A 15,483-nucleotide genomic window follows, 5' to 3' on the forward strand; every position below is an offset into this window, starting at 1 on the left:
GCCTCTATTTTCAATACTTTAAGCAGTTGTGAGAGTAAGTAAGGAGCAACATGTCCAATTGAAAATAGTCATTTAAAATAGTTTAAAACACTCACTACTGGTTACAGAGAGATTCGAATTAGCAAGGTATATAGGAAAGCTGTTGCAAACATATTCTAAATTCAGAACAAGGTAAATAAGCCTATTAGAATGAGTCAGGAATAAATATTCAGTGGATAAAAAGCATTAATTATTTCACAAAACATTCAAGGTTCAACGTAAATACCCAAGGTGTTCTAAGCAGTTTACTGCATTAGAAAATGAGTTTTTTTTCATGTAGCTCTAACAACCAAGAAAGGCTACTAACTTACTGTGTTCATTTCCTGAATGTATTAAGATTTGTAACAATGAAAGGGAAATTTAGTAATCTATTACTTTATCTGACTGTCAAAGAAAGACTGAGTTTAACCAAAGCAAGCTTCAGCATAAAAGTGTTTTACTAACAACATTTAAAAAATAAACATATAGATTTCCATTCAAAAAGGAATAATCCCCATACTTTGTCATGTCATTACATGAGTATCCTGTCTAAAGCTACACAGGAAAATATTCTGCATCAATTTACAAATGATGCATTGAGTCTAAGGTACGGAAACAAGCCATTCAGCCCAAATGACCTATGAGGTGTTTATACTGAAGACAAGCCTCCCCACATCATTCTTCATCTAACCCAATCAGTATCCTTCTACTTGCCTTTAAATGCATCTTGCTATTCAGATCAACTATTCCTTGTGGGGTGAGTTCCTCATTCTTATCACTTTTGGGTAAAGAACTTCCTCATGGGTTCCCCATTGGATTTACTAGTGACTATCTTATAGTTATGGCCCCTAGTCAGAATGACCAACTCTGGGCAAGAAAAATATGGGACACCGTCACTGGGAGGGTGCTGATGAGATAGGATTGGCGGGGGGGGGGGGGGGTGTTGGTTGGCTGGTGGGGTGCCGTATGTGTGCTGACAACACCATGGCAGTGAGGGTGGTGCTGACAAGCCTGTGGGAGCAGCTGGGGGGTGGGGGAGACTCAGCCCTGGATTCATGCATGAAGCTGCCATTGCAGCCACACGACCTACAAAGAGTCTGATGCTGCCACCCATCCCCTGAATAGCCCTCAACCCAAACCATTCACCTGCCGAAGCTAAGCAACTCTCAGAGGAAAGTGACAGCCAGTGCTCCCTCATGCTTGTGGGGGTTGGTGGCTGGGCGGGTCAGTACCATAGTTACCCAGGAGTTAGAAGTAGTTTTAATCCTTTTCCTCGGTAACTATTCTAAGAGAGTCTGAACCATCTGAAGTCTCCAATTTAAATCGGAGTATCGTAGGGTTCCAGGTGCAGAGTAATTGGCTGATTGGAATTTTAAACTTCCTGGGCTATTCCCATGCAGTCCTTCCATGGGGACCTCTGCTGGGTCCCCCAGCAGTCCCCAAGGGTACGACTCCCTGAGACCAGAAGTTCTAGTTTTATATATTTTTCTATTACATCTTTTGAGTAAAAATTCCTACCACCAGCATTAAGAGAACTGGTCTATAGTTCCCTGGATTTTTTTTTCTCCCATTTTAAGTCTAGGAATAACTTTAACTATCCTCCAGTCCTCTAGCACCATTTGTTTTTCTAATGGATTTTTATAGTTCATCACAACAAACTTTCCAGATGTATTTACACAATCACACCTATACCAAAAGAGCCTTTTTTTAAAACCCAAGATTTTATCAACTATTGTGCAAAATGGCTTAGATTTGGAGTTAATTTTAGGCACAGTTGAGAAAGGACCCGCCTTCCTGATGCCATTTCCTGGCAACAAACTTGTTATACTATCTAATATCACAGCACAGAATTTTGAGCAGAGTAAGGTTTTGATGAGTTTCTGCTTAAATCAGAGACACCCAAGATTCAGTTTGTTCTTTACTGAGGATTGGCGTTGCTATTATAGATAAGATAATCTACTTGAATCAAATGTGCAAACTACTTCCTCCTTGAGCATTTGAACAACTTACTTAGACTCCTCACACTCACCTCCTCTGGGGTAATTACTCCAGTCTCTTTAAACTTTGACTCCTGCATTGAAAAATGGAAGAAAATATGCATTAATAATGGGGAAAAATAGTCATTGTGCATTAATCAAGCTGTTCCTCAATTAGCACCGTACTAACATGGTTAAGTTTCGTTGGCTCAATTTATTGGGCAGCAGGGTGACTTAAATTATACCCAAGGTCTAAAGAACTGAAGAAACAAACCATATTAATATTTAATTGCTAGTTATACAGCAAGGACAAGTTAAAAATCAACTTGCAGAAAGTGGTCTTAAAAGTCTAGATGCTAAAATGCTACATGGCATTTCAATACATTAAATTGCATTCCAACCAATTTATTCTCTGTGCATTACCTTAATGAACAATAAACCACAGACATTTTCCATAACGTAAAACATCTGAGGGGTAAAAATGAGTGACTTTGTGGTTAGGCCAATACAATAGCCAAACATGTACTGGTGAAGTTACTGTAATATCGTACCAAAAAATAAGGTAAAGTAGCTCTGGATCCAGATTATTAAGTTTGCACTTGTATCAAACTCCATTCCATCCACAAAGTTTCCTTTTTCCAATTCATATAAGCAACAGCCTTGTCTGACACTATGTGGAAATTTAGCTATTGTGAGCAAAAGGACACGCTAATATCAGTATTTTTCAATACTGGAGACATTTTAGTGTTAAGTTTAAAACTGACCTGGTATGAATGTTGGAGTAAAGGACAACAGAATTGTTTTACCATTTGATAGTTATGTCTACCATATATATATTCTGAGATAACATTGTACACATCAAAGCAGTATTCTCTGTGATGATTCAATTACACTCTAGTTCATCAAAGATGGACCCAGTATGTGACATTTAAAAATGAACTTCAATGCAATTAAGATAACTCATTAGAAGGCAATTGAAACAAACACTCTGAAAGGAAAAGAATGTGATCAAAGCGTAGCCAATAACCCTGCGAAAATTTATCAAGTTGTCACAAAGGAATGGCAAGATACAAGGCGCGCAAAACCATGGTAGCAGTCGTTGAGGCTGGTGTCCTAGTTTGTTATCAGGATCGGCTGCAAGTGAAAGTGAATTCCTAACTGTTCCTGTTTATTTCCTTTTTGAAGTAAAGTGACTGGTCATCCTTTTGATAGTATTTCCCTCCAGATGATTACAATGGGATATGATTAAAGTTTAGTTCGTTTCATATTTTTTGCATGGAGTCCTGAACATCACAGATGATTCTGTGATGACTGTTACATGTACAAACTGACGTTCGAATTTGGAGATGGTGATGCTTATCTTTTCAAACAGCTTTTTTTATCTCAGCTTTTCTAAGGTGATGCACAATGATTTCAAATAATGATCACAAAATTGATAAATACTTGATGCCTCCATCACTGGAGCATGCCATTGTGTCCTTTTTCAGATGTTCATCTAACATAAGATTATATGAAGGAAAGATGAATTCCAAAGGGCATTCCCTTGGCATAGAGAGCTTGAAGAAGATGTGATCATCTGTATGCTTGTAAGGTCACTGGAGGACATCAAGTGATGAATGTTACATAACAATGTGTTACAAAGCAGTTTTTGTAAACATGCCACTGAAAAATATCTTTTTGCTGTTTCCTGTTACTATGAGGATGCTGAAGGATTAAATAAAGCTTTTCCTTGTTTGTTTAAATGAATTTAAATTTTGATCTTCTTTGCCACATTATTGCATACCAGAATTGTGAAAGTACAAATTATGAGAGAATTATGAAGGTAACTTATTGATCTTCTCAGTCTCACAAAGTTTGGTTTCATTTCAAAGACTTGAGGTCTGAAGCAGTCACTACAGTCAAAGGTAATCCGGATACCATAGCTGATAAAAGAAAAAGGATTCACTAGTAAAAGAATTCAACAAGGCCACTGTGGCCTAGAGCTCTACCAATTTATTGCCTTGTTTTCAACAAACTTTGTTAATGCTACATAGCTTTCCTGAAAAAAAAACACAAAAGCCTGTTGAGAGAATAGTAATTATCTAGTGATATACCCAGCTATACTGACTAAAGGATTAATCCTAAAATGCAATCTACAAAAACTGCAATTAACAACACAAATCCTCTGATTACAAATAAGTAACTGTGAGTCTCATGGTTTCTCCAGAGTACAAACCCAAGCTAGTCAGACTTGCAACCCAAAACCCTGCTTGTGCTGTCTTCTCAAATTGCTGTTATTTCCTTGTATGCTAGATGGCAAAACTAACTTTAAATTGTGCATATATGCTCAATACATGCACATCATCAATGTATAAAAAAAAGATCTTTTAGCAGAGAATCATGTGACAAAAGCAAACTTTTCATCTTATATCAAATGCAAAATGTGTTTAATTTTACATTTTAAAATAAAGTGGAAACCATCTTTCCCTACCAAATTCAAAAATAAATACCACAGAGCAAGTTGTTTATATGTAAAGCAACCAAGGAGAAACAATTTGTTCATCCTTTGAGGGACATGGGTTAATTGATATTCAAACACCAGTTCTTGTTCATCCTTCAAAGATATGATTTCAATTGCTGGCAAATTTTAAAAGTCTGAACATTTGTGCAGTGTTACAGTCCTGGATGAGATCCCCAATTAATGTTACAATCCTTGGCCAGACCCCGGGACGTGGGGGGAGGTCCGGTTAGGGACCAGTAACGTTTTGCTTAAAATAGTTAAGGGTTGAAATTAAAGACACCTGCTTTTGGAATAAAGCCACAAGATTCCACCGGATTTGAACAAACACAAACTTTACCATACATATATATACACATACACGATATATACACACCTTATACTCTAACATTCAGAATTAACATGAGGTGCATATGAATTAACAGGCAAACTGTGGTTGGACACACCACATTACAGATTAAATGACAGATGCAACCAAGACAGAGTTTTCAATCTCAAAAGGACCCACTGAGACGTTAGTCAACCAATCTCACTGAAACTTTGTCTTTCTCACAAGGGTTTCCAATCTTCGCCTTTGAAGATCCTGTCTTGGAATTCTCTCCACTACCTCAAACTGATTGAAAAAGAGTTGTTCACTATGAGTTCACTCTTTAAAACTCTGTCTCCCATTTTAGCGATTTCCAGTTTTCACTCCAGAATCTAATCACTGGCACAATTCCAGCTCTTTAGCTACTCTGAGTAGAAAACTGTTCCAGGGTTTCTCTGAGCTCCAGTCCCCCTAGTTGCACTGAGCAAATACTGCTCATGGGCTTCCCTGAGCCCTAGCCCCCTCAGAAGCACACAGCCACCAACCTTCTGCTACCTCCTCAGCTCTTGATGGGCTTCTTCTGAGCCCCGACTGCACAGAGCTACCAAATGGCTTCACTTCGTCCCCAGCTCCTCAGAGCTAACAGCACTTCAGCTGTAGAAAGCTAGCCACCTTTTTCACCTGCGCCTGACCAACTGGCTGACTAAAATTGACTGACTCTTGAACTGCTCTTTACTGGCCCTTAAACTGATGTGGGGAACCTATCAACACACTCACAGCGGGCCCCACCCTTGTTACTAGGCAAGAACCACTGTAATAGCATTGTAACATCCTGTCTCTTTCCCAAGGGACTCAGATCAATGGATTTCCTAACAACAGATAAATGGGTGAACCATCAGGACCCATTTTTCTGAGATCATTATTATACATTGGACAAGGTGTGGTTTCAACTGTCAGATATTAATAGGCACTCTGACAACTATGACAGTTTACATCAAATATAATTTGTGATTCATCCCAGTTTTCAATTCTTGTATTGCATTGCCTGAACCACATAAAATGGGTAAAACAATCTATGTCCCACAAATTTGATCAAGATACCTTGCCAAATACCATGGAAAAATGCAAGGATTTATGACTGTTTCCTCATTTTGAAATGATTTATATTTAATTATTGTGCTGTTCCTTTATTTAACTTTCTGTTTCTATGCAATGCACTGTATATATGTCAGACTCTTAGTTGTAGCATGAAAATAATAATCTGAGAGTCTGACACATCAGTTTCCAGATTAGACCGGAGAATGTGGTGGACATTAGAATTGGCCTCCGGGGTGATCCGCTAGAATTACAGGGCAGCTGTATCATGTCATGTATTCCTTGTTCTTGACAAACATAAGGGAGAAAGTCTGGCAACTCAAGTCTGTTTATGTAAGCTGCTGTTTTGCTGTGAGCACAAACTAGAAGTGCAAAATTAAAGAAAATCAAAATTGGAATTATAAATTAAAAGTGCCCTAACCATAAGAATTGGTGGGAGAGGTGTGATGAATATCAGTCACAAACCAAACAAGCTGTTGAAAATAAATCACTGATAGTAAATAGACTGCAAGAGCATAGAAAGATGTGGATGTACAGTACAATTTGCTAGCCTGACATAGGGAAAAGCCAATGTAAATCTTCTCAGAAGTGCTAAAACAAGATCGAAAAGGAGTAATGTATACAAGCCAGGAAATAGAGAAGCTTAGTGCGAGCATGAGGAGGTGGAAAATCAGTATCAGCACAACATAACTATTAAACCTAAACTTATTCCAAATTTTTAAGAGGATGACAGACAGCTTTGAAAGCCTCTTTGGACTGTCAGCTGAACAATTCGAATGGGCATTTGGAATTTGGGCAGGAAAAGGCTACCATCACTCAGTCGGGAAGCTCTTACTGCATTCCCTCAGGTTAACGCCAAATTCCACATGAGCCAAACATTGTGAAGCATGCAATCTTAAATAGTTCTTAATCACATGCAGGAAGTGCTTAGGCATAAATTGAAAATACTACAGAAAACTCAGGTTCACAGTTACAAATAGCTGGCAATAGATATGAATGATGTTTCAAACCTGTGGGTAGAATGAGAATTTTTTTTGGAAGAAACTTGGGAGATGATAGTAAAAGGTCATTTTCTGGAAGTTGGTAAGGGCACGGGTGTTTGTTCAAGGCAAACCTGGTATATAAATTGGGTGTTATAACACAAAATAGTTTGTAAGTAAAATGGACAAGGCTCTCTCCTCCACGCAGTATCACTTTGAATTGTTCCAGTGCCAGTTTGGATCCTAATTCTGGATTGATGCAGTAGTTGTAGCTCCATACAAAACAAAACCACTTCACAAAAGTGTAAAGTGCAAAGGTAAGACCTAGAAAAGGATGATATGCAGAAAAAAAGGGAACCATAAGATGCCATTAGGACATAGGCAAAGTGAAAGTCCACCATAGCTGAAACTAGCCGGTCCTTCTCCAAGCTAAAATTTGAGGTGGTACATTTCAGTCAATCTAGGCTTTTACCACCAAAAGGAAGGTTAAGACTTATATACTTATACTTCCATTGTACCGAACAATTTCTTTTAAAGTATTTTTCAACTTCTTCCGTTCTCATCTGTCTGTTAATAGTAGATAATGAGGAAATGGCGGAGGAAGTGAACAAATATTTTGCTTGTCTTCTCCAATGAGGATACAAAAAACATTACTGGTAATAGTTGTAAATCAGGTGGTGGAAGGAAGAGAGGAACTTGGTGAAATTACAATCACTAGGGAAACGGTACTGAGCAAACTGATGGAGCAGTAGGCTGAAAAGTCTCCAGTTCCTGATGGATTTCATCCTAGGGTCTTAAAAGAGGTGGTTAATGAGGTAGCAGATGCGTTCCAAAATGAGCTAGACTCTGGAAAGGCTCTATCAGATTGGGAAGTAGCAAATATAAGCCCCCCTATTCAAGAAGGGAGGGAGGCAGAAAACAGGAAACGATAAGCCAGTTAGCTTGAGGCCTGTCATGGGGAAGGTGTTAGAATTGATCGTTAAGGAGGTTATGGCTGAGAACTTAGAAAAACTCAAGGTAATTGGGCAGAGTCAGCATGGTTTTGTGAAAGGGAAATCACGTTTAACCAATTTATTGGCGTTCTTTGAAGAAGTAACATGCGCTGTGGATAAAGAGGAGCCTGTAAACGCACTGTACTTGGCACTGGGGGACATTATTCAGGGTCAAAAGAGACGGCCTTATGCCCAGTCTACCTCAAGTTACCCCGGAAGGGCAAGGTATCTCAAAAACTTGAGCAACAGGTGAAGCCAGCTGCTTCACGCTGCCACTTTGCAGTAGCAACACGAGTAGTATTCACCACTAGCAGGATGTTGGCGTCAAGCCAAAAAGACATTCTGCCTATCACACAAATGAGTAATGTTGTATATGAATTTCAGTGCCAGTGTGATGCTAGGTATGTAGGCCATGCGCCTCAAAGGCTGGCATATGTCCCAGCCGCAGTTCACAATGGGCAAGGTACAGACTGTCCCCAACCAGCCCATGCTTGCAAAGCTCAAAACACAGTGTCCAACATTAGATGTGATTCTGTGACTGGACAACATTTGCAAAATAATCCTGTGTGCTAACAATTATGCTGTTAACCAATATAAGATGGTCAGTCAGGCTCACATTGTGGCGCATTTGCGCATTCTGGAAGTTACGCATATTAATACACAGGGCCCTGTTCTTTGCAGACAAAAAGAACATATACACACATTGCACCTGTTTCAGCTAAATAAATTAAGTGACAGCCATTCACTGACGCATTCTTCAGCTTCGTATATACATAAATTGAGTCACCCCCCGCATTCTTCCAAACTCCAGTGGAAACAAGCCCAGTCTGTCCAACCTTTTCTCATAAGATAACCTGCTCATTCCAGGTGTCAATCTAGTAAACCTTCTTAAATTTCAAACAATACTTGGTAGTTAACTGTCAGTCACCATCACTGGTCCATTCTCCATGGCAACACCTCTACCGAGCAGAGTCCACTTGCCATAGAATCAGCACTGTCTTCACATAAGGTATAAATGATTGTTTTCCCCTTACATTGGCATTCTTAAGTGTCCTGATGAGTGCAAGACGAAAAGCTTCGATATGTCTCTTTTTTCAGCAATACTCAAGTTCTGTACTAGAAAACAACTATAAGTAAGGAAGTTATGCTTCAGTTATACAGGTCATTGGTGAGCCCACATCTCAAATATTCTTATTTAAAGAAGGATGTAAATGAATTGGAGGCAGTTCAGAAGAGGTTTACTAGATTGGTACCTGGAATGAGCGGCTTGTCTTATGAGGAAAGGTTGGAAAGACTGTGCTCATTTCCACTGGAGTTTAGAAGAGTGAGGGGTAACTTTATTTAAGTATATAAGATCATGAACAGTCTTGACAACATGGACGCAGAAAGGATGTTTCCTCTTGTGGGTGAGTCCAGAACTAGGGGCACGGTTTTAAAATGAGGGGTTGCCCTTTTAGGACAGAGGTGAGAGGGTCGTGTGACTTTGGAACTCTGCCTCAGAAGGCGGTGGAAGCTGGGTCATTGAATATTTTTAAGGCAGAGGTAGATTTATTCCCTTGCCTAACAAGGATCTAAAGTTATGGGAGTAGATGGGAATGTGGAATTCAAAACACAAACAGATCAGCCATGATCTTATTGAATGGTGGGACAGGCTCAAAGGGCCAAATGGCCTACTTTTGTTCTTATTTTGTATGTATTATGTCTGAAATCAGAGAGACAATGACAGGCCAGGAAGGCTCAATGAAAGGTTAGCAGTGAACTTAAGGTTAAATCATGAGTTTTGTGGCAGGTTCAGTTCTATGGGGCTGAATTTTGAAGTCAAGTAGTGACAACATGTTTGACGCTATTGGATGGCTGGAGAGGCCCTGCAACTTCCAGCGTGCACACAGTGCACTAATTTGAAAGACTAATCTGAAAGTTGTGGTGGGCCAACCAATGCTACTCCCAGTGATTCACCACTTGAAGCACCACTAATGAACTAGCAAAAATTTGGGTTAATTGCCCACTATTTGTGAATTAATTCCGCTTCTAAATTTTACAACTATACTTTCTGTTGTAAGGAGCATTCTCTCAATTTGAAATGCTTAATGAGGAGACCCGCACCATTTTAAAAGTTAAAATGGATTTATTTTAACATGAAACCTATTAAAAAATCTGATAAATCTTGTTAAAAGGTAAAATTTGACTTTTTAGCATGATTTATCAGGCTTAAATATCACTTTTTAAAATGATTTATCAGATCAAAATCATTATACTTCATAAAAATGCTTAATTTTTAATTTTGTAAAAATGTCTACTTTAAATGCTATTTTCCAACGCCACTGCATTTCCAACACTTTTACTGTAGCAGCCTTTTTTTTCCCCCAGTTTTTGTGGTGCAGTGGCTGTAGGCCTACAGCTGCCTGCCCTTTTTTGCCTGAACTAGCCTGCGTTGCTGGGCCTCACTACAACCCATGCTGGGAGGGAAATCGCCTTCAAGGAACCGGATATTCTTGTCACCAGGATTGGAGTAGGTTTGGGCAAGCGCTGCCACTGATGGCAAAGATTCTATCGAATTCCTGGGTTCCCTGGAAGTGAGTGTAGATATTAGAAAGATTAAAAGCATGTTTCAGTTTGCAGACAGTGAGGCACACCAAAGAGACAAAAGGCAGATGCAAATATCTAAAGTAAAACACTAAAAACACTTCCTTTGTTCTTATATATGTCGCAAAACATTTGCTTTAAATTAAATGTTTTATCTTTTTTGTAAGAAGAAAATAGTTTTAGATAATATTGTAAGTTTCTATTCAGTGACTCACACAAACATTAAAATTAAACATTATTCAGCACAGATTAAGGCTAATGAACACATCATGGCTATCCAGCTCAGGTTTTGAGCTAATATAATTTTACTCATATCCTTTAATATCTTTTGGTTTTTAAACTAATTTAAATTAAAAATATGATTACCTGGGCTTCAATAATCACTTGCAGTAATGTATTCCCTTTTCTATAATCTTTCACATCAACAAAATTCTTCTAACTTCTGACTTTTTCCTTCAAGTATTGATCCCATGTCTATGCTGTCTTTTTAATCTATTTGCCTATTAGCATAATTTATCTTTTGCTTTTTATATTGTCAACCATTTCATAATTTTGAACAATATTAAACTCCCTCTTTACCTTTCCTATTCTAATGAGTAAAGTCCTAGCTTGTTTCTCCTCAAAAGGTGAGACTGAGGTGGTTTAGGATGCTTTGGATAGTGAAGAGAAATGAAACAAGGCAAGGTAGAGTTGGGGCAGGCTCCAGCAAGGAGGGCCACACTTAGTTAATCTTCTCACCCTTGGTATCACCCTAATGAACTTGTTACATCTTTCCCATGGCAATAAGCCTCTCTTTAAACCAGGTACCCAAATCATGCCTTTTATATTAAATGCCACTGAATACAATGTCTATCTGACATTTTATGGCATTTTTCACCTACATTCTTAACTTTGAAAATATGTTTAACACAACTTCTACATCTTTCTGTTCCTCCACTCCACTGACAATTTTACCAATTACAGTATATTTCTGACATCCATTCTTTTTCTCTAGAATGTATTTCATAACTAAAGTCATTGTTTTTCCCACATATCTGCCCTAGTCAAGGTCTTTCTGGAGTTCCTCATATTCTTGCTGAATTTGCCCATGCCTTAAGTCGAGCATCTTTCCTCCCTCCCAATGAGAATGTTATCAAGTAGAATGGCCCTTCTGTTTGGAACTTTCCTCCCAAACTCCTCTGCCTGATTCATTCCTTCCTCTTCTCCCCTTTCCCTTCCACCCACCCCACCCCTCCCATCAACAGCTACCTTCTGAAGCCTCATTGAAAACCTACTTCTTAAATCTTGCTTTTATCACCTTTACCCCTTCTCACAATTGCTCTTGAACCACTGCAGTTCATGTGGTGTAGGTATTCCCACAGTTCCAGGATTTTGACCCTGTCACAATGAAGGAACGGCAACATATTTCCAAGTTAGGATAGTGAGTGGCTTGGAGGAAAACTTCCAGGTGGTGTTCCCATGTGTCTACTGCCCTTGTCTTTTTAGATGGTACGGGTCATGGGTTTCGAAGGTGCTGCCTAAGGAGCCTTGGTGAGTCTCTGCAGTGCACCTTGTAGATGGTACACACTATTGCCAGCGTTCGTCGGTGGTGGAGGGAGCAAATGTGTGTGGCAGGGGTGCCAATCAAGCAGGCTGTTTTGTTCTGGATGGTGTTAAGCTTCTTGAGTGTTGTTGGAGCTGCACTCATCCAGGCAATTGGAGGGTACTCCATCACACTCTGACTTGTGCCTTTGCGGAGTCAGTAGGGGAGGTACTTGCCACAGGATTCCTAGCCTTTGACCTGCTCTTGTAGCCATAGTATTCATATGGCCAGTCCAGTTCAGTTTCTGATCAACAGTAACCCTCCAGGATGCTGATAGTGGAGGATTCAGTGATGATAATACCATTGAATGTCAAGGGGCAATGGTTAGATGCTCTCTTGTTGGAGATGGTCATTGCCTGACACTTGTGTGGAACAAGCGTTACTTGTCACTTGTCAGTCCAAGCCTGGATATCGTCTAGGTCTTGCTGCATTTGGACATGGATTGCTTCAGTATTTGAGGAGTCGTTAACGATGTTGAACATTGTGCAATCACCAGCAAACACTTCTGACTTTATGATGGAAGGAAGGTCATTGATGAAGTTGCTGAAGACGGTTGGGCCTAGGACACTATCCTGAGAAACAAACTCCTGCAGTGATGTCCTGGAACTGAGATGGAGCTCCAACAACCACAATCATTTTCATTTGTGCTAGGTATGACTCCAATCAGCAGAGTGTTTCTCTCCCCCCCCCATTCCCATTGACTCCAGTTTTGCTAGGGAAGCCCATAAGTAAAAACAAATCAACAGTAAACTTTTATTATTGTTATTATAATAGAAAGTGAAATTGAAAATAAATACCTAACTGGGTCTGCAAATTACAGCTCAAATCCTGTGCTACTCAGAACCTCTCCAATGCAGCATGGGTTCTATGCACCGAGATTCCCATTTCAATCCAGGATTGTAAAAAGTATAATTTTACCTTGAACTAATCCCTAAACAAATTTCGCTCTCAAAATGTCTAACCTGGGTACAACAATCAGCCTTTGGCTTGATTATGCAGTGTTTTTAATTTTAAAGCCGTTATAAAGTTACAAACTTGTTAATTGGGTTAGAAAGGATGCACAAACAGCGGCATTGACCAAAAATCAGTGAGGCTTGGATTCTTGAACAGTTCATGACCGGACAATCACAGTTACCAAGATGAGAGGAGTCTCGACATAACCCGTTCAGTGAGTAATACAATGGATGAACAGCTCCTGTCATTCTGTGAGCAGCTGGCCAGTCAGACCTTGACTTCGAAAGTCAGGAGCTGGCCAGTCATTTGGTTGAGTTATAGTTCTGGCTGCTCGGTTGGCCAGCCACTCAGTGCCTGAACCCTCCCTCACTCCTCAGTGTTGGCTCGGAGGGTCAACGTTATCATTCGCGTTTTGGTAAATACAGGCCTGAACAAACAGCACTCACCTTAAGTACCGGCGTCAGAAACTCTGCCACTCCGAGCGCAGTCCCTTTGACAGTGTTAATGACGTTCTGCATGTCGACAGCCTGCTCTGCCTTGAGCATGCGGGGCAGTCACTGGCCGTCAGTGGCTTTACAGCCAGGAGCTCTCCCTCTGCCCTGTTCGCTCCTCAACAAGTTCCGCAACCGCACTCGCGCATGCGCACCCTTCACCCTCCTTCCGCCCGCCCCCCGTCACAGGCCGCTGCGCGTGCACGTGACACGAGCGACGTCTGCCGGAAGCGCAGTGCGTGCTGCGGTCATGGAGGGTAGGCGGCGCGTGCGCAGTGTCTGTCTCTGTGAGCCGACGGTGAGCAGCGTGCGGCTCTTGGAGGTTTTGCTTCCTCCTGGTTGTCAGGCAATGGCGGGCTCGGCCATCGGTTCTGGAAACATTCAGGTGAAGTGCGCTCTGGTGCCGAAAAGTTGAACTGATGTGACCGTTAGCCGTACAGTGATTGTGTACAGGTCGGTGCAGGGACGTTTGTTTCGTCACATCGTCTGAGTTCAGTGGAGGGAAGCCGGCAAACACTCCCCGCGTTCATCCATCCGTCGTGAAGGAGTGGGAGGCGGGCGGGATAGATAGATAGATGGATGGGGGCAGAATGACGATGGCTCTCCGCTAGGGAGACCCCAGCTGCTGGTCAGATGTGCCAGTATCGTTGTTCCAGGTTTTCTGTGCGCACCTGAACCTTGATACTGTGCCACTGATCAACTCGAGATAAAGAAATAGGTTAGCCTGTGACGTAATAACCTGGGAAACATGGAATATTGGAGATGGAGGCCGTTTGGCCCATTGTGTCTGTGCTGGCCGCAAACGAGTTATCCCACCTAATGCCATTTTACAGCTCTTGGACCGTAATCATGAGCGTTACGGCATCTCTTGTGTATGCATATTCCACTATCTACTTTTTAAATGCGATTAGGGTTTCTGCCTCTTTATAAGTTCCCGATTCCCACCCCCCTCTGGTACAAAAATTCCCAACTCAACAAAAACAACATATGTTTATATACTGCCTTTAACATGATAAAACATTCTAAGGTGTTTCACAGGAGCGTTATAACACAAAATGTGAAACTGAGCCACATAAGGAGATATTGGGTCAGATCACCAAAAGCCTGGTCAGAGAGATGAGTTTTAAGGAGTGTCTTAAAGGGGGAAGATGAGGTGGAGAATTGTAAGGAGGGAATTCCAGAGTTTAGAGCCTAGACAGTTGAAGACATGGCCAACAAAGGTAAAGCGATTAAAATCAGGGATGCTAAAGAGGCCAGATGAGTGCAGGTATCTCAGCATTGTGGGGCTGAAAAAGATTAGAGAGGCAGGGGCAAGACCATGGGAGGATTTGAAAACAAGGATATGAATTTTAAAATCAAGCCATTCCTTGGTCAGGAGCGAGTGTAGGGTGATAGGCGAATGGAACTTGATGTCAGATAAAATACGGGCAGCAGAGTTTTGGATGACCTCAAGTTTATGGAGGGGAGAATGTGGGAGACCAGCCAGAAGTGCTGGAATAGTCAAGTCTAGAAGTAATGATGGCACAAATGAGGGTTTTGATAGCAGGTGAGCTGAGATGGGGCGAAACCAGGTGATGGTGTTGTGGAGGTGGAAATAGACAGCCTTAGCAATCAATCACAAATGAGAGATCAGCTACAAGTGCGTTGGAATGGTCGAGTCTAGAGGTAACAAAGGCATGAATGACGGTTTCAACCATAGATGAGCTGAGACAGGCAAAGTTGGGTGATATTATGGAATTGGAAATAGGCAATCTAAGTAATGATATGAATATGTGACACACTCTAATATTTCCATGATTTACTTTAATTGTGAGCGTCCTGGTTATTGACCTCTGCAAATGGAAATGTGTCTTGCCTGTCCACAATAGGCTCCTCAATTTTATACATTGCAATTAAATCTCCTGTTAGCTTTCTGTATTCCAAAGAAAACAAACTCAGCCTATCAAATCTTTCCTCCTACCTAAATATTCTCCATTCTTGGCAACATTCTCGTAAATCTCTTCTAGAC

General features: G+C 40.7%; 2 protein-coding genes across 7 annotated transcripts in view; one reads left to right on the forward strand and one right to left on the reverse strand.

The window, feature by feature from the left end:
- Positions 1-13,633, reverse strand: part of atg3 (autophagy related 3) — a 32,454-nt gene extending 18,821 nt beyond the window's left edge. Inside the window, exons 1-2 of one of the 2 annotated variants that reach the window (XM_078559709.1) lie at positions 13,431-13,633; positions 2,048-2,089 (exon numbers count right to left, since the gene is read on the reverse strand). In XM_078559709.1, the coding sequence (XP_078415835.1) occupies positions 2,048-2,089; positions 13,431-13,529 (141 nt within the window). In that variant the 5' untranslated portion in view covers positions 13,530-13,633. The remainder of the gene's footprint in view (positions 1-2,047; positions 2,090-13,430) is intronic. The other variant, XM_078559708.1, reaches the window with a different exon arrangement.
- Positions 13,634-13,727: 94 nt separating this feature from the next.
- slc35a5 (solute carrier family 35 member A5) overlaps positions 13,728-15,483 on the forward strand; it is a 40,932-nt gene continuing 39,176 nt past the window's right edge. For 4 of the 5 annotated variants that reach the window (XM_078559704.1, XM_078559707.1, XM_078559701.1 and 1 more), the window contains exon 1: positions 13,785-13,928. The gene's annotated coding sequence lies outside the window, so the exon portion shown is untranslated. Of the gene's footprint in view, positions 13,929-15,483 lie in introns of all 5 variants that reach the window. The other variant, XM_078559703.1, reaches the window with a different exon arrangement.

This window comes from Cetorhinus maximus, chromosome 16, assembly GCF_964194155.1.
Source record: "Cetorhinus maximus chromosome 16, sCetMax3.hap1.1, whole genome shotgun sequence".
Classification (NCBI taxonomy): domain Eukaryota; kingdom Metazoa; phylum Chordata; class Chondrichthyes; order Lamniformes; family Cetorhinidae; genus Cetorhinus; species Cetorhinus maximus.